Source organism: Petaurus breviceps, unplaced genomic scaffold (genome assembly GCF_028583685.1).
Source record: "Petaurus breviceps papuanus isolate PSGF00001 unplaced genomic scaffold, PetGlider_PUasm1.0 38, whole genome shotgun sequence".
Lineage (NCBI taxonomy): Eukaryota > Metazoa > Chordata > Mammalia > Diprotodontia > Petauridae > Petaurus > Petaurus breviceps.
This window is the reverse complement of record NW_027186304.1, coordinates 72,795,817-72,819,506: the sequence shown is the minus strand read 5'-3', so window position 1 is coordinate 72,819,506 and position 23,690 is coordinate 72,795,817. Positions and strand designations below refer to the sequence as shown.

At 38.4% G+C, this 23,690-nt stretch overlaps 1 protein-coding gene across 2 annotated transcripts in view; it reads right to left on the bottom strand.

The window, feature by feature from the left end:
* The window catches only part of NKAIN3 (sodium/potassium transporting ATPase interacting 3), an 862,428-nt gene that overhangs the window by 46,162 nt on the left and 792,576 nt on the right, over nucleotides 1–23,690 (bottom strand). For both annotated transcript variants that reach the window (XM_069099517.1, XM_069099518.1), the window contains exon 5: nucleotides 18,751–18,811. In XM_069099517.1, coding sequence (XP_068955618.1) covers nucleotides 18,751–18,811 — 61 coding nt within the window. The remainder of the gene's footprint in view (nucleotides 1–18,750; nucleotides 18,812–23,690) is intronic.

The window sequence follows — 23,690 nt, the reverse complement described above, 5'->3', positions numbered from 1 at the left end:
ACTGAGTAGACCTGAAGGATCTACTAGAACCAGGTCAAGATGTTAGGAATGTTTGGGTCATCTTCCTTCTGTAACCTGTCAATATATTATTTCCTATTTTAGTATGAATTAAAGAGGAAGCACTGGGGACTCTATTAGAGTAAATGTGAAAATCTGGCAGCCTTTTTTCCCTGTGGTCTCTTAAATTTCATCCCTAATAACTCAGAATAAAATTATTACACAAGATACTCATAAAATCCTTATAGCTCATTTTTTCTGAGTATACATTTGGGGTGAGGAAAAGTCATTTTTTTCCATTTTGGCTGTTACTCCTCCCTCATAATCACATCTGGATCCCAAATCCCCCATCTTCCATTCTGTACCATCTGGATGGTATCTCATTCATTTTCTTGGCTCTTTGCAGGGACATGCCACACAACCTCTGAATCGGGGGGAACTGAGAAGCCAAGTGCCCAAACTCATGGTTGTACACTAAAATACTGCAGTTTTGAGATATAATATCAACACAGTTCTATGTGCACATGTCAGTTAATATTCAATAGCATTTATTAAGTTCCTAGGTGCTGGGAATACAAAGAAAGGCAAAAATCCCCCAAACAAAAAACCAACCCCTGTTCTCAAGGAGCACATGCCAATGAGTATTTATTTAGATATGATGTTTTCAGTTTGAGATAGCTGTGTTTCATAGGCCATTGACCATTAATACTGAGCCCAGAGATCAGGACCATTTTTCAAGATCAAAGGAATGTGGGTGTGGGAATGACATCCCCCTTGCTCTATCATATGCTTATTCCTCTGTCCAAATAGTAGCAACATTCTTTGTTTTAATATTTGCTTTGACTTTTTGGTTTCCACAATCTTTCCCTTTTCTGGTGTTTGTGGTGGGAAGAAGAAGGGATCATGTGTCATTAATTACTGACAGCATTATATAGTGGCTAGAGTGCCCATCTTAAGGTTAGGAAGACACAGGTGCAACTCTGACCTCTGGCACTTATTATGTGACGTTGGGCAAGTTACTTAATTTCTGTTATCAGTTTCCTTATCTGTAAAATGTGACTAATAAGGTCCCTAGGTTATTCTGATCTTATTCCAAATAAGATCATGTGTGTGAAGTGCTTTGCAAGCCTTAAAGTGCTCTCTGTGTCAATAATTATTCCTGTTACCTTTGCCTCACCTAACATTAATGAATTTTATAAAATACAACATTTGGTAAAATATTGTCATAAGGGCAGTTAGTTCCACAGAGAAAATATTTAAAATGGGGTACTGGGCAAATGTTGTTACAGCATGGTCATAGGATTAGAAATTTGGAGCTAAAAGATATCTCAAACCAGTTTAACCCCCCCCACCCCATTTAACAAAGGAGGAAACTGAGGTTCCAAGAAATAAAGTGACTTTTCCAAGTTCCATTGGTTGTTAAGTAGAAGAACTGGTTTCAAACTTTGGTCCTTTGGCTCCAAATTCAGCATTCTTTAAAATACATTGATATCTTTTATTTTTAAATCACCTACATATCCTAAGATATCCTCCCTTTCCCCCTCCCAGAGAGCCATTTCTTATAACAAAGAATAAAAAGGAGAAAAAATAATTTGTTAATAGAAACATCTTAAAAATTTTAGTATTTTATGCAGCAATCCACGCCAATAGTTCTCTGAAAAGAGGAAGGTCCAACATTCTTTCTACTGTCCTATACTTGGTTTCATGGGAAAATAATAATATTATTGAAAAATGATGGTGGTCATTATATATCTGTATGTACAAAGTCCATTTTCTATTATAAACTTTCCTAGAAAAAAAATCCCTTGTGGGAGAGTCCCAGAGAATGAACACTCAGGAAAGTAAGTAGTACCGATCATATATACTATGCTTATCCATTGAGCACAGGCTCTATTTATCCTTCGAGTTCTGCAAATGCATTAGGAGCCGGACAATAAGGATGTGGTGGCAGGTCTGTCAGGAATTTCTGGACAAGAGAAATATGCTTGGGGGGGGTGTGGGGGGGGGTGGGGGAGGCAGTGGGGGGACAGATAAGAAGTGAGGGGATGGGGAAGAGGGAGTGAGGAGGAGATAGAGAACTTGCTAAAAATGTCATAGGAGGAGGAGACTCAGGAAGAGAGATCCCTTCAAGATGGTGGCCTAGGCCTCATGGCTTTAGGCCATATGGCCTTGAGAGAGAATGAGGGATCAACTCCAGTCCTGGCCAATAGGTAAAGGAATCAAACTTTGACAGAGAGAATTCATCAAGAGCAAATTAAAACTTCCAGAAACTGAAGTCATTGAGATTTCAAAAAAAAAAAAATAAAAGAGGTATGAGAAGGCCTGGAAACTTTGGGGATAGATATAACTTCTGCAAACTAGGTAAGTTAGGAAGATTCTAAAGATCACCTTGCAGGATAAAGTACCAGACACAGGTCCTTACTCCAAGCATTCAAACTGTTTCAGAGAGTGCAACTCTGATGGGTTGGCCACATTTTTCAAATGCAAAACCTACACTTGCCAAAAAGACTATTTTATGGAGAACGCACACAGGGCAAGTGCTCACATGGTGGTCTGAAGAAATGATACAAGAACACTGTCAAGGTCTCTCTTAAGAACTTTGGAACTGATTGTGACACAGGATATACTGGCACAGGACTGCTGGGCATGGCAGGCCCATATCAGAGAAGGTGCTATGCTCTATGAACAAAGCAAAACTAAGACAGTTCAAAGGAAATGCAGGGTGCTCAAATTTAGAGAATCCACCCCAAATATTCACATGGACTATTTTTGCCTGACCTGTGGTAGAGCAGTTCGAACTTCTATTGGTCTGATCAGCCACAGTTGGACTCATTGAAACTTGACTTTAGCATAGTGATATCATTTTGGTCCTCTTCAAGATTGAAGGACAATAACCATCCAACCAACCAATGAACCAATCCCACATCTGGGATGTGGAGAAGCAGATGTGGGGAAAAAACCAAAACCAAAACCTGAGAATCCCAGCTGCCTTGGTAATCTTAATTTCTTTTTACATAGAATATCTATAATCATAAGATCATAGCTGATAGTTAGAATAGACCTTAAAAGCTATCAACTTCACACCCTGCCCCTGTCTTTATTTTATAGGTGAGGAAACTAAGGCCCAGAGAACTGAAGGGATCTACAAGGTCACACAAGTATTTAAGGGACCTAACAGTCTTCCCACAGTTCTACTAGATACCTCCATTTATCTACCATCTAGTCCAAATAGAATCAAACTGGATGATTCTGGAAGCGAGAGTTGGAAGGATGACATTTTCCAAGAGTATACAGGTTAATTCCCTGAATGTCTGCGTGAAAGATGAGAGCTTGTTTTAAGACTTCTCTATTTTTTCCCTTTGCTATTTTAAACCTTCATATGTCATTTCTTCCCCATTTTCTTTTACTCCCTCCTGTTCCCTCCCTTCTTCCCTCCGTTTTCTTTCCCTTTGCAGACCAGCCTCTCATCTATAAGTCATCATCTTAGAGAATTGCCTAAGTCACTAAGATATTAAATAATTTGTCCAGGATTGCACAATTAGTAAGTCATAGATAAGACAAATTCAGATATTGCTGACTTGAAGAATCATAGATTTACAGCTGAAAAAGACCTCAGAGGGCATTTTGTCCAAATGTCTGATTCTACAAATAAGCAGCAGTTTGAAGCACAGAGAGATTATGTAACTTGCTAAAGGTCACACAGATAGTAAGAGGAAAATCTTGGTCTTGACCTCAGGTCTTCTGGCTCCAGATCAATAAGGCTTGGCTAGGTTCTATCTACTCTACTATAACATTTCTGAATAAATAGCTATAACAAATTTTCAATAAAAATAGGAAGGGTCGGGTGTCAGTTTCAAAGACAAAAGAACAGGATGGAGATTGAAATCTGTGCCCCTTGCTATAGGCAAATCTACTTAGAGAGGGTAGTAGGGTGATGTCAACCACAAACCAACTGGGAAAGCCAGTAAGTCAATTCCTAGTTGTTGGTGGAAGAAAACTAGGCGTTAAGTAGGCTCATGGTAAGCCTACTCATTGAGTAGACTATAACGCCTGTTCTCAGGAAAAAACAAACATTCAAGCACATCATTTTTCCCTATTAAGTCTAATAAGGCATTCACATTAGCAGACATTATTATTGCTCAGGAACAAAATAGAGACAAACCCACAAATGTCAAAGAGTTAATTCAGTTTTTAAATAAAAATTTATATAAAACATATTCCTGCCATCACTATTAGGAATGCACTAAGAAAAAAGCTAATAGAAAATAGAATATTTTTACATTTCAAAGGCACAAAAACTACTCCACCTTTTTTCTAATAAGAAATGGGCATAATGAGGTGATTCCAATTTTCTGCAAATGTCCTGGATTCCACTTCAATCACAGGATTTAGGAGTGTATTTTATCATATAATATCCTGACAGAGATTGTCAATAAAGATGCATGTATGATAAGTTTAAAAGAAAGTCATTTTGGGGCGGCTAGGTGGTGCAGTGAATAAAGCCACTGGTGCCAGAGTCAGGAGGACCCAAGTTCGATTCTGGCCTCAGACACTTAACACCCACACACACACCCACACACACACCCACACCCCCCCCCCCCCCACACACACACATAAACACACACACACAAACTAGCTGTGTAACCTTGGGCAAGTTACTTAACCCCAATTGCCCTCCAAAAAAGGCAAAAAAAAAAGTCATTTCACCAATTGCTACATGACTTTTGAAATGTGCCTACAGTCAAGTGAATTCTGATTGCATTTCAGGGTCATCCTGTTGGATTTTTACCCAAGGGCCTGTATCCATTTGTAGAAGAAAATGGCCAATAATGACTAACTGGGTTTGAATGACTTATCACTGGCAATCTATGCAAACTAATCACACAGGACTCCAATGTCCAGTGGTAATCTGACATTCAGCAATTGTTAGCCTGCATATCTGATTCTATCCTCTATAGACCATTTAATCTTGAATTTCAATGTTCTGTTATACTCCATGCACCCACAATGAATGATGTGCAAGAATGTGAATTTGGCCATCTATTTTGAGTTCTTCTTGTAATGAACTTTTTGTAATGAGCTATAATTCCAGATGACTGCGCTTCTGAAGCATTCATCCATGTAGCAACAGTAGTTCTGAAAATATATAACACTACTTATAAAAAAGTCATTCATTTAATAAAATTACATAAAATTATACCACCATTCTGTTTGACTAGGGATTTCTCTGACCCATTTCAGTCATGGAAATCTCTAGAGGTGATTAGTACAAATTCTTCTTTCTTTTTAATTGGGTTAAAACATAATAGATGGAATAAGCCATCATGGTGTGGTTTAAGGGGCAGCACAAGGGTTAGTTAGCTTGTTCCCAAACATGCTGCACTCATATCTCACCATGCTCAAAATTCTAGCACTACAGATTCAGGACTTTGGCCCAATAAGCATACTTTTAAAAAGAAATATTCTAAATGATCAGTGCATTAAGCCCCTATCAGACATTCATGTCTTAATGAAAATTATTTTAATTAGATCCTTAAGATCCATAAAATAAGAGTATTGATTTGTAAGTGGGGAGGAGGAATTCCTTCATGCATGAAAGATGAAGCAGGGGTCATTTGGAAATAGGGGACCTTGTGCAGGGTGGGTAGACCTAGATAATGTACTACAAAAGGCATCGCCTGAAAACAGCAGGAGGTCATTTGGTGCTCCACATAAGAGGAGGATATGGGAAAACTATGAATAAAAAGCAGGTGGCAGATTTACAAAGATACACTTCTACTTTCCTATGTTGTCTACAATGAATAGAAGATATCTTGAAAAGGAATTTACCCTAAATACCTCAAACTTTCAAAAAATATTTCCTTAATGTGTCACTCAGGATATCCCTCAATACAGCTACAACAAACCTCTTCAGCTTGATAGGTCACTATTCCCCTAGACAAACACACTGCTTCTGTCCTATCGACTTTCTTACTAATGCACCTTTCTTCTTACCCATCATGTTTTTCCTCAAATTATTCCATATAGGTAGACTATTTTCCTTCTTCCTTACAGTCCATCCAAATGCACTACTTTATTACTAATTTATTGTTAATTCTTTATGAATCTGTCTAGTCAACTCAAAAATCTTCCCCGGCTCCCTGTCATCACTTGAGTAAGTTCAAATTCCTTTGCATTAAAGGCTAAGACATAACCCGACCTTATTCTACTTTTCCACATCTAATCTTAGCGTATTTTGTTCTATACACCTTAGACTCAAGCTGTTTGGGACTCACTGTCCCTTGAACAGGCACTGTGTTTTCTTGCGTTGGTAACTCTGTTCATATTCCTTATGACTTGAATGTGCTCTCACTTCTTTTCCTGTTGAATAAAGCCCAATTCAAAGTCAAATCATCTATGGAGCCTTTCTTCATTCCCCTAGTTTTTAATGACTTTTTCTCAAGAGGACTTCACATAGAATTGTATTTGAATTTCTCTAATATGCTTTTAAGATTCAAAGGAATATTTCTATAGCTCGAAGAGACCCTAGAGACCATCTAGTCTTGCTCTTTAATCATATAGTTGAGTAAACTGAGGTCCAGAGAGGTTTAAATAAGGTCACCACAAGTAATAAGTAGGATTTTAAACCCAGGTCCCCTGTTTCCAGGTCCTGTGCTCTTATCATGCATTCATTTTTATCATAGTAATTGTGTAAGTATCATACCCTTTACTAGATTCCAAGTTGAAAGAGGATCGAGATACTCCTTAACTTTGTATTAATCAATAAATGCTTACTCTATGTGAGCTAGGCAGCTAGGTGCTGCCATGGGAAGAGCCCTGGGCCTGGAATCAGAAGGACCTGAGTTCAAATTTGACCTCAGACACTTACTATCTTTGAGAACTTAGGCGAGTTACTTAACTGTTTGCCTCAGTTTCTTCATCTTTAAAATGAGCTGGGGCTGGGGAGGAAGGGGGTGGATGGCTAGGTGGTGCTGTGAATAGAGCACTGGCCCTGGAGTCAGGAGGACCTGAGTTCAAATCTGGTCTCAGACACTTGACACACTTACTAGCTGTGTGACTTTGGGCAAGTCACTTAACCCCAATTGTCCTCCAAAAAGCAAAAAAATTTAAAAAATAATTAATAAAATAAAATAAAACAAGCTGGAGAAGGAAATGGCAAACTGCTTCAGTATCTTTGCTAAGAAAACCCAAAAATGGGATCATGAAGAGGCAGACATGACCGAAACAACTGAACAACAACAAATGTCAGCTGCTTTGCAACATGCTATGGATATAAAATTATAAATGAAATAGTCCCTGCTCTCAAGAAGTTTACATTCTCTAGAGAAAAATAGGCACATGAAGAAGTTTATACAAAATAAGTATCTATACAATAAAAACTGCATAGACTGGAGGGGAAGTTGACGTTCGCAGAATCTGCAAAGGCCTTTGGTGGAAGATGGAGTTGAGCTAAACTTTGAATGAAATGAGGGATTCTTGGAGGCAAAGGTGAGGAGGGAGTATATTTGAGGCATAAGAGAAAACCAGTGCAGATGTGTGAAGACAAGGGATGGAGTGTGCTGAGCAAGGATCAGCAAGAAAGGCAGTTCGGCTGGACCAAAGAGAGAATAGAGTAAGGAGTTATACACCATGACAAACAGGAATTTATATTTGATCTTCTCAAGTACTTAGCACAGCGCCCTGCACAGTAGGCACTTTTGAAATGTTTGTTATATTAATTGAATTGGATATCTGGTACTTCTTGTACTGAAACATAATATATTCTAAGTAAATATTTGTTTTTGATGTGATTGAAATCTTATTTGATTTTAAAAGAAGTGGGGTGGTAGGAATCAGTGAAAGTTTAGGAACTCTTCTACTCCAAATTCTTAAAATTACTAAAATGCATTATTCATTTTTAAAAGCTTCAAACTCCCCATGTCTCATATAATTTAATAACTCGTTGAATTCTAAATACAAAATTACATCTAGCCCAATTGACTGGTAATTGAAGTGATTGGTTTATGAGTAACAAGACAGATTTGAAATGGGTGGGTGCCTCATTTATTTTCTGATTTGAACTGCTGGGCCAAATAGTTAAAGATCAGATTGATTATTCCAAGGTGGCTTTGTCATTCACTCCTTGGTTCCACTTGGTTTGCTCAATCACAGCCCTCCATGTCCCATCTCCAGTACTTTTGTACTGGCTGCCCCCTCACACCTGGAATTTACTCCCTTCTCAGTTAGCATCTTTAGTTTCCTCCAAAATAGTTCAAGTGCCACCTTCTGCCTTTCCTGATTGCCCAGCTGCTAATGCCTCTATTCCCCCTGTTTCTGGTGTTTATCTTATATATGTGTGTACTTATTGTCTACCCAATAGAACATAGCTCCTTAAAGATGAGGGCTTTCATTTATGTCTTGTTATTTCCAGAGCCTAGCACACAGTAAATGCTTGACAAATACTTATTAATTGATTGATCACCACTTGCCAGAACTAGCAATTGAATGAATTAGCAATGCTGAGTATGGAGAAGAGAAGGTTTTGGGGGAGGAATGTGGAACACAATAGTTATCTTCAAGTATCTGAAGAGCTATCACACGGAAAAGAGATTAGAGTACCACTATTCTTTCTTATTTTTTATTTTTGCAGGGTAATTGGGGTCAAGTATCAATTATCAAGTGCCAAGTGTCTGAGGCTGGTTTTGAAGTCAGGTCCTCCTGACTCAAGGGTCAGTGCTCCTAGGTGTCCCACCACTGCCCCCCCTTTTTTTTTGCTTTTTCAGGGCAATGGGGGTTAAGTGACTTGCCCAAGGTCACAGAGCTATTTTTTTGTGTTGTCTGAGGCAGGATCCGAACCCAGGTTCTCCTGACTCCAGGGCCAGTGCTCTATTCACTTTGCCACCTAGCTGCCCCCACTGCCCTTTCTTTACAAACATAGGGACTATGGGTTTGGAAAGTGTCCTGACATAAACCATATTTTTATGTGTTGATTTTATCAAACTATTTTTTTTTCATTATCATGAGGGAAGCTTTATTTGTGGGGAGAGGGGTAGAGAATGTCCAGAAATGACTGATAAACATCAATTATCAATAAAACCATTAAAAAAAGATACAAATAAAAAGAAAAGGAATTCAACTTATTCTGTGTGCCCCCAGAGTCCAGAATTAGAAGACAAAGGTAGGAAGTGAGAGAGGTGTATTTAGTCTCAGAGTCATAGGATATGGGAAACCGGGGGATTGGCTCCAGTCCCTTCCCAAATTGTAGTGAAGACAAGTCTTGCTACTTTTAGGGATCAGAGACTCTTCTGTACAATTGGAGAGTGGGGAAGCTTCCTAGCAACATTGTCCACATCACAACACAAGGTAATTTACTCTTCCTTTTAGGCTGCAGGTGACCTTTGTTGTGTCTCCGCCTCTCTTCTTTATTGTTGACCTTAATGGTAATTTTAACCAGATTTTCCCCTATGTAAAAATGATGATACAGGTATCAAATAGTGTGATTCCCCCCCCTGCTTAGTGTTAGAATGCTTTAGGGATCGCTCTGTTTTGCGTCACACCAATAGAGTAAGGTTATATTTAGTTTTACGCCAGAGATATTTATCAAACATAAAACTGTAGAGGGGGAGGGACCACCTTTTCCTCTTTCAGTCAATGTAACTGATGGGCAAACCTCAATAAGCAACATGTGGGCAAGAGTTTTAATTGCTTGTGCTGTGTATACTGGATGGCTCAATGTTGATCAACAGCTCAAACAGCCAGTGACAGAGATTCAAGAAAGCACTGTATGAGGATTTAGGGCAAGAAGATGATTGCAGGCAGGAATATGCAAAAGCAAATTAGCCTCTGATGCTTCAGAAATGTTGGAGCAGTGGGCACCCTCTGCAGTTTCAGATTGTGATTTAGCATATCCCTGAACACCTTTACAGCAGGATAGAGGCTAACCTTCTAATTGTGGTTTGGTTGTCCTTATGTGGGGCACTGCTCCCCAATTCTCTCATGCTATGATAACCTAGTGCAGGGTTTTTGCCCCAGAATGTTAGATAATGAGTGTGCTCTCTAATCCTGGCTGGTCCTTCTGGGGCCATTATCCTGTGTGTGACTCATTCAGGTCTTTCCCTACTTTCTCTCTAAGACACTGCACTTGACCTAAGTCCTTCCACTAGAGAGTAGGCACAGGCAAGGAGAATAAAATTCAAATTGGGAAATTTCCTTACTTTTGTGCAGTTCCAGTGAAAGGTTTAGAGAAGAGGGAAATTATTTTTATTTCCAGTTCATGTCGTTACCATGGTAATGGCTGCCAGGGCCCATCAAATACATTTGTGGGTAGGCAGGCAAATACATGAACCTGAGGGGAAGTAGATCTGTAGAACAATTTTCCAATATCCATTCTTTCTCTGAATGGAAAGTTTCCTGAAAGTGCACTGGTTCCTCTTATAGCAAGGTTCTGACAGTCAGGCAGGAAGTCAACAGGCATTCATTATACACTACTGTGTGCCAGGAATTATTCTCTATCCTGGGATTACAGAGAAAGGGAAACCCAACCAGTTCCTTCCATCTAGGAGCACGCATCCTGATGGGTGAGGCAATATGCTCCTTGATGGATCAATGGATTGAGCACCAAGCTGGAGTCAAGAAGACCTGACTTCAAATCTAGCCTCAGACACTTACCAGCTCTATGACCCTGGATAATTCACTTAACCTTGTTTGCCTCAGTTTCCCCATCTGCAAAAAGAGCTGAAGGAGGAAATGGCAAACCACTCCAGTATCTGCCAAGACAATTTCAAATGGAGTCATGAAGAGTCAGACATGACTGAAACAACAACATAGTTGTTGCTCATATGGAGTACATTAAAGGCATTAGCCCCTGGGAGGACAAGGAAAAGTCTCTGCAGAAGGAAGGCAGAGCTTGAGCTGAGTCTTGAAGGAAACTAGGGAAACTAAGAGGTCAAGGTAAGAGAGCAAAATATTATAGTCCCAGAGACAGCAAGTGAAAAAAATGGAGGTGGAAGAGACAATGTCATGTTTGAGAAAGGGCAAGGAGGCCATTATGACTAGATCATTGAATGCGTGAAGGGTAGTAAGGTACAAGAAAACTGGAAAGAAAGGAAGGAGCCAGGTTAGGAAGAGTTTTGAATGTCAAACAGAGGACTGTACATTTAATTCTGAAGGTAATAAGAAGTCATAGGAGCTCACTGACAGATCATCTTGGCAGCTAAGTGGCAGACAATATAGCTCATAAAGGACTATTGAGCAGCTAGTTGGTTCAGTGTAGAGTGCTGGATTTGGAGTTTGGAAGATCTGAGTTCAAATCCTGCCTTAGATACTTACTAGCTGTGTAACCCTAGGCAAATCAATTCATTTTTGCCTGCCTCAGTTTCTTCAAATGGGGAATAGAGCACCTGCCTTTTAGCATTATTGGGAGTACCTAATGAGAGAATACTTATAACATACTTAACACAGTGTCTGGCACATACTAGGCTCTTTATAAATGCTAGCTATCATTTTTATTACTGTGATTTGTCTTGATATTTTAAAATACTGGACTGTGCCTCATACCCCTGTACAAGGGGTATGCGATCTCAGACATTCCTCATGAACTCATGGAGAAGTAACATTTGCCATCTAATACCAGAAAGAGTAATGTTAGCAATCGATCGACTGAGGGAATCTTACATTAATAACAGTTAATAATTCCCCCACACTATATTTTGCCTCTCCTTCATACTCTTCTTTATTAAAAACATTCTTTTCAATAAGTCTGACAAGTTGGTAACAAGCTCCAGAGTTGGTTTTTAAGAGCAGATGATTCGCAAACAAGATGGTGACAGGTTTTTATGACTATAGATTCTATACCATCTCCTCTCCCAGAAGCACTTTGCACAGATTGATAGAGCTACAGAGGAAGAAATGGAAAAAAAATGAAAGAAGAGGATATAAATAGGTTTTTTCATTAGGATGAACAATCCAAAGCATTAACCCTGTTCCTGTAATGTGCCTTTTATGTGCCTTTCTTTTTGCTGCATTGACCTGCAATCATCTTCTTTATAAGTAACAGTTAACTATGGGAAAAGAAATGTTAAGGAAGAAGTAAAGAACCAGCTGGGAACTACCTGTTTCCTCAGGCATTCATTACCCTTCAGAAAGTGTCCATCAGCTGTACCATTAGTCCCATAGATCCATTTAAGCAATGCATAGCTGGCTATCGAGTGGCTGTTATTAATTTTTAAGCCCATCTGACAGGTTTCTTTCTAGGAACAAGGCTTATGCATATGGAACAATGCCGTGGTTTCATTCATGCAATCTGTTTCATTAGAGTCTGAATCACAATGACTAGAGATGTTTCCTCTGCCAAAATGCTATGATATTATATTCCATTCAATATTACCATACAGATTGGGATTTTCAGAAACATGGAGAAGAGAACTCAGAAAACTTAGAGGACACAGGAAAGTCACCTCTGTAATTATTTTATGTTTATGCTTACATACTGGAAAAATGACTCAAAACACATGGGCAGGTCAGGAATGTCCTCTTCATCTGGTAAGGATAGCTTAAAATTATTCTGCTTGAAAGCTAATTGTTGGCCCAGATTGTGCTAGTCTATGAGATCACTGCTATTGATTTTAGGAGTCTCTTGTTGCCCACATCTGCCTTCTGAAGGCACCTGAATGATTTAATTATAAAAATGCACTTTGGGTTTCCACTCTTTATTTCCATTTCCTTTAGCAAATTTTGCATCGTGACCTTAGCCTGAAAAGCACTGAGCAAAAAGATATTTGTTTCTGTTCTCCCCTGTCATCTCTTCTCCAGTGTTTGATCATTTCAGGTTTTTCTTGGGCAAATATATTTTGTTTGGATCACTCCAAGATTTCTCTGTTTCTAAATATTATTTGGATTGACGGTACTACATCACTAATATATTCAGTTGGTCCCCAGAAGCTTGACAGACCACAGAAATAATAAATACCACAAAAAAGTAGATAATTAACAGAGACTTTAGTGCCAGGTAAGTAAGCAGTCTAGTCCATTAGCTAGATTAGGTATTTCTGTTTGTTCTTCAATCATTTCAGTCGCGTCCGACTCTTCATGACCCCATTTGGGGTTTTCTTGGCAGAGATCCTGGAGTGGTTTGCCATTTCCTTCTTCAGCTCATTTTACAGATGAGGAACTGAGGCAAACAGGGTTAAGTGACTTGCCCAGGGTCACACAGCTAGTAATACTCTGAAGCCAGATTTGAACTCACAAAGATGAGTCTTCCTGTCTCCAGGCCCTGTGCTATATGCACTGTGCCACTTAGAGTACCTTAAGTCAATGGAAGCTACCAAATTCAGTAGAAATCCCCCAATCTTTCAGCATCAATATATTCTATAGGATGCATGGTTTCAGATATTCCTACCCCAAAAGAATGCTGGCCTGAAAAAGCCTGATGGATTCAGAATTGGTTTTCTAATTCACTTTTCCTTTTGCACTGTTATAAATCTCAAAGAAAATGCCATCCAGTTGTATTTCTTTCCTCCAGGGGAAGGCAGAAGAATGACTAGACTTTAATCTTATGAAATGTGCCAGGAATGGAGTAATGTCAAAACAATGGCATTATGGAAATTACAATGGTATCTACAAAGCTCAATTCGAATTTGGAACAGAGAAAGTTAAACTGGTGACAAAGGGGGAGACATATATAAAGGCAGAAGCGGAAAGTACTGCAAAATTTTGGTCCCAAAGTAATAAAAAATAACATCTATAGAGAACTTTCCATATTAAGAGATGTATATTAAGAACATATTCATCCAAATTAAGGTACCACATGCTACTTTTAGGATTTTTAATTCCTAGCTACATTTTTCAAAATAGCAATTATTTTTTTGCTTTTTGGAGGGCAATTAGGGTTAAGTGACTTGCTCAAGGTCACACAGCTAGTAAGCATTAAGTGTCTGAAGTCAGATTTGAACTCGTCCTCCTGACTCCAGGGCTGGTGCTCTATTGACTGTGCCACCCAGCCTCCCCCCAAATAGCGATTTTTGAAAGCGAAATAGTCAGAAGGAGAGTTAACAAGACATAGAAGAAAAAATAAAGAAATTGGGACATGGGCATGCATAGAGCATGATCCAAGTGTGCCTTGGGCATGCCAGTACAGTATATTCTAGGATGAGTATTGTCTTTGGCCTTTAGGAGAAAGGGAGGGGCTCTAAGCACTTCTTAATTTGGGGTTGGAAGATCTTGGTTTAAATTCTTTGTTTGCTACCTATTACCTATATAACTTTGGGCAAATCATTTTACCTCTTCCCTCTAAAATAGTAATTCTCAAAACTTTTTGTCTTAGGACCCCTTTAAATTCTTAAAATTATTGAAGACACCAAAGAGCTTTTTAATATGGTTTTTACTTATTGTTATTTACTGTATTAGAAATAAAAGTATTTTAGTATTTTTTTTTGCTTTTTTTTTTTGGAAGGGGAAGGTAGGGCAATTAGGGTTAAATGATTTGCCCAAGGTCGCATGGCTAGTTTTTGCATTAAGTGTCTGAGGCCGCATTTGAACTCAGGTCCTCCTGACTCCAGGGCCGGTACTCTATTCACTGTGCCACCTAGGCACCCCTATTTTAGTATTATTATGAAAAATAGTTTTGACCTTATGAACCCCCAAAAGGGTCTCAGGGACCTTCAGGAGTCCCCAGACCATACTTTGAGAATAGCTAGCTGCAGCTATGTAGCACAAAGGGCATCTAAGTGGCACAGTGAATAGAGTGTCCAGCCTGGATTCAAGAAGATCTGGTCTCTGACACTTACTAGCTGTGTGACTCTGGGCAAGTCACATAACCCTGTTTGCCTCCATTTTCTCATCTGTAAAATGAGCTGTAGAAGGAAATGGCAAACCACACCAATATTTTTGCCACGAAAATCCCACATGCGGTTATGAAGAGTAGAATATGACTGAAAAACAACTCAACAACAACAAAATTGAATCTGTTATAAAACAAGGGGATTGGATAAGATGATTTTCCAGCCCCAAATCCTTAAGGGAATACTGAGTAGGAAGGAAACTGTTGAGTTGTAGATACATGAAGCAACTTGAAAAGTTGATCCTAATAGTCTGAAATAATTGGTGCCCCTTGGAAAAGTCTTATATCTACTGACTTACTTCCCTTCCCCACCCTCTAATTAAACACAAACATATACACAATACACACTAAACAAATACAGAAAATGAAATAAGTGTATGAGAATGTACTCAGATGACTATAGCTAGATGAGATAGCCTCAGTTTCTAATAATTTTTATTCACTAAAATATATTTGGAAGTGATTCTTGTTTGGGTAACATGCAAGACACATGGTCAATGATTCTTAAGTCTCGAAAACCTAAACCTTAAAATGATCTCCAGTTATTTGAAAAAAGAATAAACAAATTAGTAAAGAAAATATATTCATTCTCATAAATATACTAGAACAATTTTCAGTTGATTGAGCTTTTATTTTAAACCAAAAAGTATTGTTTATATGGAAAGCACTGAAATGATATATTCTAAATGATTAAAGGTGCTTTGGCATTATAGTGAGAATGTTATAGTTTTTGGTATAAGTACTTAAGAGAAAGGATGACATATAAATGGAGAGGGGGAAGGAATAAGCATGAATATAGTGCTTACTATATGCTATACACTGTGCTAAGCACTTTATAAATGTTTTCTCATTTGATCCTTACAACAACTCTGTGAGGTAGTTGCTATAATGATTCCCATCTTTTCAGCTGAGGAAACTGAGGCAGACAGAAGTTAAGTGACTTGTCCAAAGTCACACAGTTACTAAGTATCTGAGGTCAAATTTGAACTCAGGTCTTCCTGATCAAGGATTATCATTCTATCCACTGTGCTATCTCGTCACCTAGAATCTTAGAGATTACATAGGAATATATATATATGTATATACGCACATATATATAAATTTACATATATATGTGTATATTTATTCATATACATATATGTGTGTGTTTGGCGAGAAAGTGGAAGAAAGGGATAGTTTTATATTTAACAAAAAATTCTAGGGGTAGAGAGGGTCCTCCTTGGGCTATAAGTTTCTTTCTCTCTATATGTGTGCATATTGCCTACTTCCTTCTTTCCTTTATCTTTAAATTATTTTCTTAACAAATCTATCACTTTCCTCTTCCTGCCTGAGTATGGTCTCACTTGGCAAGAGCACTCAATAAGCCTTAATCTTTATAGCAGGGATGGAGAGGGAGAGAGGAACATGGAGAGAATGGATCAAAAGCAATTTAATTATAGAATCTTGTATATATTCATGTATGTGTATCTACGTATAATATATATATATATATATATATCAGTACAGTGTTAAAGCTAACTGTGAATGCGATTTATCATAATTTTAGTGAAAGACTACCAGAATACACTTATACAAATATATAATATACTTATACAAGAATATATAAGTATATAATATTCTTATGCAAAAATAAAAGTGGCAAGACAAATCATTCAATTAAGCAAATTTTCCTTCCTTTTAATTATTTGATTTAGTTTCTATATAATCCCCTAGCTTCATATAGAAGGCCCTACAGGTAAGGAAAAAAATTCCTATATAATCTCCCCTTCACCACCCTGTTCCCAACTTTTTAAAGGGAAACAGCATTTTGTGTCTTCCAATGATGGTGGCAGACCCTAAGCGATATCTTCAAAATGAACTAACCTGATGGTAAGCTAAAATTATATATTACTCACAAGTGAATTTAGAACTATTTCCAAATGTATCCATGAACAGAGGGCAATATTCAAACATTTGTGAAATATTTAGACAAGAAAACTGAGCCTGCATCTAGGTGACATGAATCACCAGAAGGTAATACATGTTGTGTTGATAAATTGTGTTTTTTTCTGACTCTCTGAAATATCTAGTTATTTGAATAAAAATAAATATTGAGCTGCAATAAATTGCCTGGTATCCCATCTAGACTGTACCATAGGAATTTTGTTTGTTGCAACTGGGGACAGTTTCAACATAGAATACATTTTTGGAACCAACTCTATATATTTTCTCCAAGTTCCATATCAGGATAAGCCCAGTTTCATTTCATCAGTGCTATCTTCCTCTTTAGATACCCCAATTTGGTGAAGCCACCATTGATTTAGTAGGTTTTCATGATATATTGTTGGAGAAAAAAAATCCATTCCTCTTTCTTGCATCCCTCTTCTAATACCAAATAAATCTGATGGCAGCAGCATAGCACAGAAGGATGCTCTTGGAGTCAAAGGGCTCTGCCATTTAATATCTGTGTGAACCTGTACAAGTTATTTAACCTCTTTGGGGATCAGTTTTTACAACTGGAAAACGAGGGGCCAGACTTGAAAACCCTTAAGGTTTCTAGGCTCTAGATCTGTGACATACAGTGGCAAGTGTACAGGGATTAAAGGAAACCCCAAGCTGTATCTGAGCCAAAGATAAAAAAGAAAGACACTCAGACTGGCTTTGATTGAGTCAAACTCAAAACCATACTCTACAAAAGAATTAACTGCTTGGGTTATTTGCTTATTTTCACTGACTTTTAAGGCTATCGAATGCCTATTTGGTGTGATTTGGGCACAATTTTACTCAAGCATGATTTGTATGGTTCTGGTAAGGTCCTAAAAGCATCTTCAAATAGAGGAGAATGAATCATCGTCTATTAGCTTGTTTCTATCTCCATAGTTCTAAGTTATCTTTGCTTCTTATTCTGGTAGCTAGCTCACGATTTGCTGTGAAGCATTTTTATACTTGCTTTCTTTTTGGCATTAACATTAATTTCCAAAGTTCTTTGGAGCTCCTCCCCCTTCTTTTCCATCTTAGGCTCTTAAGTTGTATTTCATTGCTGCTATTTTCTTCTTGGCCCTCAAATCTCTCCAGACAACATATTAGCAGTGACTTTTCAAGGTGTATTCACTGTGACAACTATCTATTCCCTTTTTTGCATCCCCCTGCTTATAGCCATGTGCAAGCCACTGTTCTACTGATGCAAATACAAAACAAGATAGCCCTTGCTTTTAAAGAGCTTATATTCTTCTTTGTGGATATAGGTTGTTGTTGGGTCATTTTCTGTTGTGTTTAACTCTTTGTGACCCCAAAGGTTTTCTTGGCAAAGATACTAGAGTGGTTTGCCATTTCCTTCTCCAGCTCATTTTACAGATGAGGAAACTGAGGCAAACAGGGTTAAATGACTTTCCTAGAGTCACACAGCTAGTGTTTAAGGCAGGATTTAAACATAGGAAGATGAGTTTTCCTGACTTCAGGTCTGACACTCTATCCACTATGCCACTAGCTTCCCAGATGCATGTTTACATGTCAGTAAGTACAGGATATAATCAAGATTTATATAAAATTATTTGGTGGGGGTACCAACTGCTGGGGATGATCAAATTCCTCATTTTCTATTATCTCTAGGTTACCAATGAGTAGGTAATTTTCCTGTCCCTTTTAAAAACTTGACCATTAATTAGTCAGTGGTACCTGTTCAGTGCCTACCATAATACCTTGCACCTAACAGGCACTCAGTGCAGTTATTTTAATGGACTAAGGATCAAATGACTCTAGCAGCCAGCATTATTCAACATAATATGGTGCATTTCAATGCAAACTTTGCATAGTCAGCTTTCCATCAGCACATTATTGATCCTGATTTGTGTCCTTTTTAAGTCCAAGGATGAGCAATTAAGTAGCTCCGCAAACAATCAGCTGTAGGAAAGTGCCTCACTCCTAGTAGCTCCAGAGATCAGAGTGTATTCGGTACTCACAGCTGTCTTCTTCCTCCATGAAAACACTGATCACATAACAGGCATACACAAAGCCAATCAACTGTGGAAGAAAACAAAACAATACATGTCAGAAAGCTGCACTAAATTTGTGTAAAGCAGGAATCTCAATTACAGCTTGTGCAATTAGCAGATAAAGGATGCCCTGAATTAACTACTACCATTTGATAATAGAAGCCTTCTTGTATTTTTTAACTAACAGCTAGCATCTTGAAATGCACATTCAATTCCCATTAGTGTTAATAGGATTAGAGAAAGTTACCCAGGTATAGCCTGAACAGACTCCTAGGTATTTAATTGAAATCTGAGACTATAGTTACTAAGCTGTAAATGATTGGACTTTTCAGAATATTTATTTTGGAATTAACTGTTGAAGGAAGTGTACTATTTATCTCACAGTACTATTTTGAGGATCAATCAGCAGGCATTTATTAACTGAATACAATGTGCTGTGATTGGTGATAGGTGATGAGATTACAAAAATGAAAACAAAGCAAAATAATCCCTACACTCAAGTCAACACTCGTTTTGGGGAAGCGGTGTCTCTTCATCCATAGATTGAGGGGGCTGAACCTAACAATCTCTAAGGTACCTTTCAAATCTAAACCTATGGTCCCATAATGCCATGTAAACATAAATAGATACAAAATATACGCAAAGTAGATATAAAAGTAATTTGAAAGAGAAAGCCCTGGAAGCTAGGAGGATCAGGAAGGGACTTGAGCTAATCTCCGGAGAAAGCTAGGAATTCTATAAAGCAGATGTGAGCAGGAACTGCGTACTGGGCATAAGGAAAAGCTTGCACTGTTTTGCCTGAGGAATAGTAAGTACGACAGCTTGGCTGAACGAAGAGGAATAACACGTGTAGGCAACAGGTGGCGCTAACGAGCAAGGCAGGCTCAGTATCAAGGGGGTGTGGAGGGCGGGCCTGGGGGAGAGTTAGGGGGGAAGGAAGAGAAGAGGGAAGGAAATCTCTTTTTTTGTGACTTCCTTTCAGATTCTCCCCCCCCACCCCCACATCCCCAGGGGAATGCTTGTCTCTCTACCTCAAAGGAAAGTCACTTGCAATACATGCCAGGAAAGGCTGATGGGAGCTGGATTGTGAAGGGCTATGAATGCTAAACAGAGAAGATTGTATTTTATGGCTTCTGAGTAGGTTATGACAGGAGGATCTCTTGATATTCTAAGAGGCGGTAGTAGGGAGCCAAGGGAAGTTTTGGAGGGGGGAGAGTTTTGTGCTTTAGGGATATTACTTTGACAGATGTGTGGAGGATGGATTAGGGGAGGGTATAAAGAAGATTGAGGAACTATTGTTGTAGTCTGGGTGAGAGGTGGTGAGGGCCCAGATGAGGGTGCTGATCATGTGAGTGTGGCACATGAAGATGCAAGAAGTGTTGTGGAAGTAGAATTGACCATACTTGTGAATTGGAGGGGAGGAGGAGTGATGAGTTCAGGAATCTGGGTTTGAGTCTTGCCTCTGGCACTTAATAGTTTTGTGACCCTGAGCAAATCACTTAACCCCTAGTATCTTGGTTTTTCATTTATAAAAAGGAAAATATTTGTAGTCTAAACCTTGAGAGGTTGTAGTGCTGTTTAACTCAATCAGCAAGCATTTTTTAAGCTCTCACTGTGGTGTCAGGCATTTTGCTAGGCCCTGGAGATACAAAGACAGAAGTGAAATATTGTAGTTCATATTCTAAAGATACATTGTCACATACTATGATCTTAAATCAAAGAAGATGATGTATGTAGAACAATTAGTAAATGTTTAGAAGAAGGTGTTACATAAATGTTACCTATTTGTTATAAAGCTGGATTAAAGCTTTCACTAGAAAAAATCTTGTCTAATTTTGCTGTCTTGCTTGTACAAATACAGAATTAAGGATTAAATAATAACTGGGGATGGGGGAAGGAGGGGTAGTCTGCATATTGGATAACTACTGTACAGTCATTTTGTTGGTAACTTGATTTTCTCCTCTGCACCAAGTTCAGATTGAAGGATGTTCATTTAGAATGTCAGGAGAACTCTGAAATCACCATGAGAATTCCAAGCATGCCCCTTGTACTGATCTTGTGTATAAGCAGGAGTGCTGAGGGACGATTTATCACAACTGCAGTCACACGATGTGTTTTTCATCTCAGTTTTGGTGGGAGGGAAGTGAAGATACATCAAAATGTTTTGGCTCTGTGCTAGGGTCCTTTTCAATTGTGAGTCCAAGGTCTTGTTAGTACCTTGGTTCTAGGAAGTCTATTAATTTTCTATAGTTCTAGTATAATATAATCTTCAAGTAAAATATAGCCCTCTTTCCTTCACCTTTCTGCTAAGGAGAGCGTTTTTAGTGTCCCAGTAAGATGAATTCTTATTCTGTTTTCTTGGCTGTCTCATCATAACTAAATGACAAGCAAAGGTATGCAAATGAAGAATTCCCACATTAACTACATTACTGACTTCTAGCAAGTTGCAGAGACCATGCAGCATGCAAATGAGCTCCTTTCAAGATCTGAACATTTCTTCAGCAAGACTACCAAGTGCGATCAACATTGTAGGATTAGATTCTTAGGGATATGAAGTGTATCCCTACATTGCACTTGGAGAAGAATATTGGGGAAGAAAACCAGAGGGTTGATATAGGGATCCCCAGAGATGGAACCGGGAAGTGACTGTGCCAATATATTCACATCATATATCAGTACAAAGAAGCTGACTCAGAGAATCAGAATTTCAGAGCTGTAAGGGACCCCAGAGGCCCTCCACTATAACACATATCTGAATACAAATCTCCTTTACAACATGCCTGAAAAATGGTCACCATCCTTCACTTGTAGGTCTCTGATAAGGGAGAACTCAGGTGAACTTCACCTCTAATTTTTTTTTCGTAATTAATTAATTAATTTTTATTTTTCAACATTTACTTACATAAGGTTTTGAGTTTTGAATTTTCTCCCCCACCTTATTTTCCCTCCTCCTCAAGAGAGCATGCAATCTGATATAGGCTTTACTTACACATTCATATTAAACATATTTTCACATTAGTCATGATGTAAAGAAGAATTAGAACTAATTGGAGGAAGCATGAGAAAGAAGAAACAAAATAAAACAATGAAAGAAAAGGAGAGCAAATAGTATGCTTCTATTTGCATTAAGTCTCCAAAGGTTTTTTTTTATGGATTAGGATAGCATTTTCCATTGTGAGTTTTTTCAAGTTGTATAAGATCCTTGCATTGCTAAGAAGAACTAAGTCTATCAAGGTCAAGTCATTACACAGTGTGACTGTTACTATGTACAATGTTCTCTTGGTTCTGCTCATTTCACTTAGCATCTGTTCATATAAGTCTTTCCAGGTTTTTCTGAAGTCTGCCTGCTCATCATTTCTTATGACACAATTGTATTCCATTACCTTCATTTGCTACAACTTGTTCATCCATTCCCCAATTCATGGGCATCCCCTCAATTTCCAATTCTTTGCCACCACTGAAAGAGCTGCTGTAAATATTTTTGCACACATGGGTCCTTTTTCCACTTTTATGATCTCTTTGAGATACATACCTAGAAGTAGTATTGCTGGGTCAAAGGGTATGTACAGTCTTATCTATGGTACCCTTTATCAGGATGTAGTTTCCTTCCTTATCTCTTTTAATTAGATCTATTTTTGCTTTTGCTTTGTCTGAGATCAGAATTGCTACCACTGCTTTTTGACTTCTAAATTTTAATATACAAGTGATGTAGCAGCCCTGAATCCATCTGGGGTGGGATAGACTCTAATGAGCTAAACACTGGAAATTATGAATGAATGCTCCTTCACCAACATCCTCCCTCAAAGCATCTTCATGGCTGAACGTAACCTTGATTCCCTGAAACCAGTGGAACACAAAATTTGACCTGTTCTACTAAACTAGAAATACTTTGAGTACTCACTATCATTCAAGAACATAATCACAGAATCATGGAACTTTAACCTTGGAAGGAACCACAATGTGTATTCATCTTATCTGATCCCTAACCTCCAAGAGAACCTCCACTTCTAGCTTTTGCATGAAGAAATCTAATTAGAGGGAAACCATTGCCTCTAAAGGCAGCCCATTCCTCTTTTGGATGTCTCCAGTCCTTAGTCAATTTGCTCCTATGTAACTTTCACTCATTGCTCTTAGTTGTTCTTCCTGGGGTCATTTCAATTGTTCTTCCACTTTACTACCCTTTAAATACTTGAAGAAAGCTATCATATCCCAAGGGCCGCTAGGTGGTGCTTGGCCTGGAATTAGAAAGACCTGATTTCAAATTAAGCCTCAGACATTCACTAACTTTGTGACCCTGGACAAGTCACTTAATCCTGTTTACCTCAGTCTCCTCATCTGTAACATAAGCTGGAGAAGGAAATGGCAAACCCCTCTAGTATCTTTGCCAAGAAAAACCCAGATGGGGTCAAGAAAAGTCAGACATGACTGAAACAATTGAACAACAACCACCACAACAAGGAAAATCATACTCCCATTAAGTCTTCTCTTCTAGAAGCCATCCAGCATCTCTGCTTCCAGTTGAACCTCACATGGCATGGACTCAAGACCATGATTGTTCTACTCGGGATGCTTTTCAACCCTGTCAATGCCAATCTAATTTTGAAAAATTTTTTCATCAAGTTTACCACGAGGTTACTTTCTTTTGGTAATGGAAATTCATGAAGACAATTTATTAAGGTGTGAATCAGAGGGATATGTTCTGCACTGGTGGAGAGAAACCCCATGTCAGTGACATCTCAGATCTTTAGAAGGAGAATATGCATTATGCATGGGAAAGGAACTTAGTAGGACTGTCTAGGAATAAGACAACGGGTATGTATTGGCATATAGGAAGAAGCTCATTTGGATGCTTTTTCCAAGAAGCTTGCTCTCTCTCTCTCTCTCTCTCTCTCTCTCTCTCTCTCTCT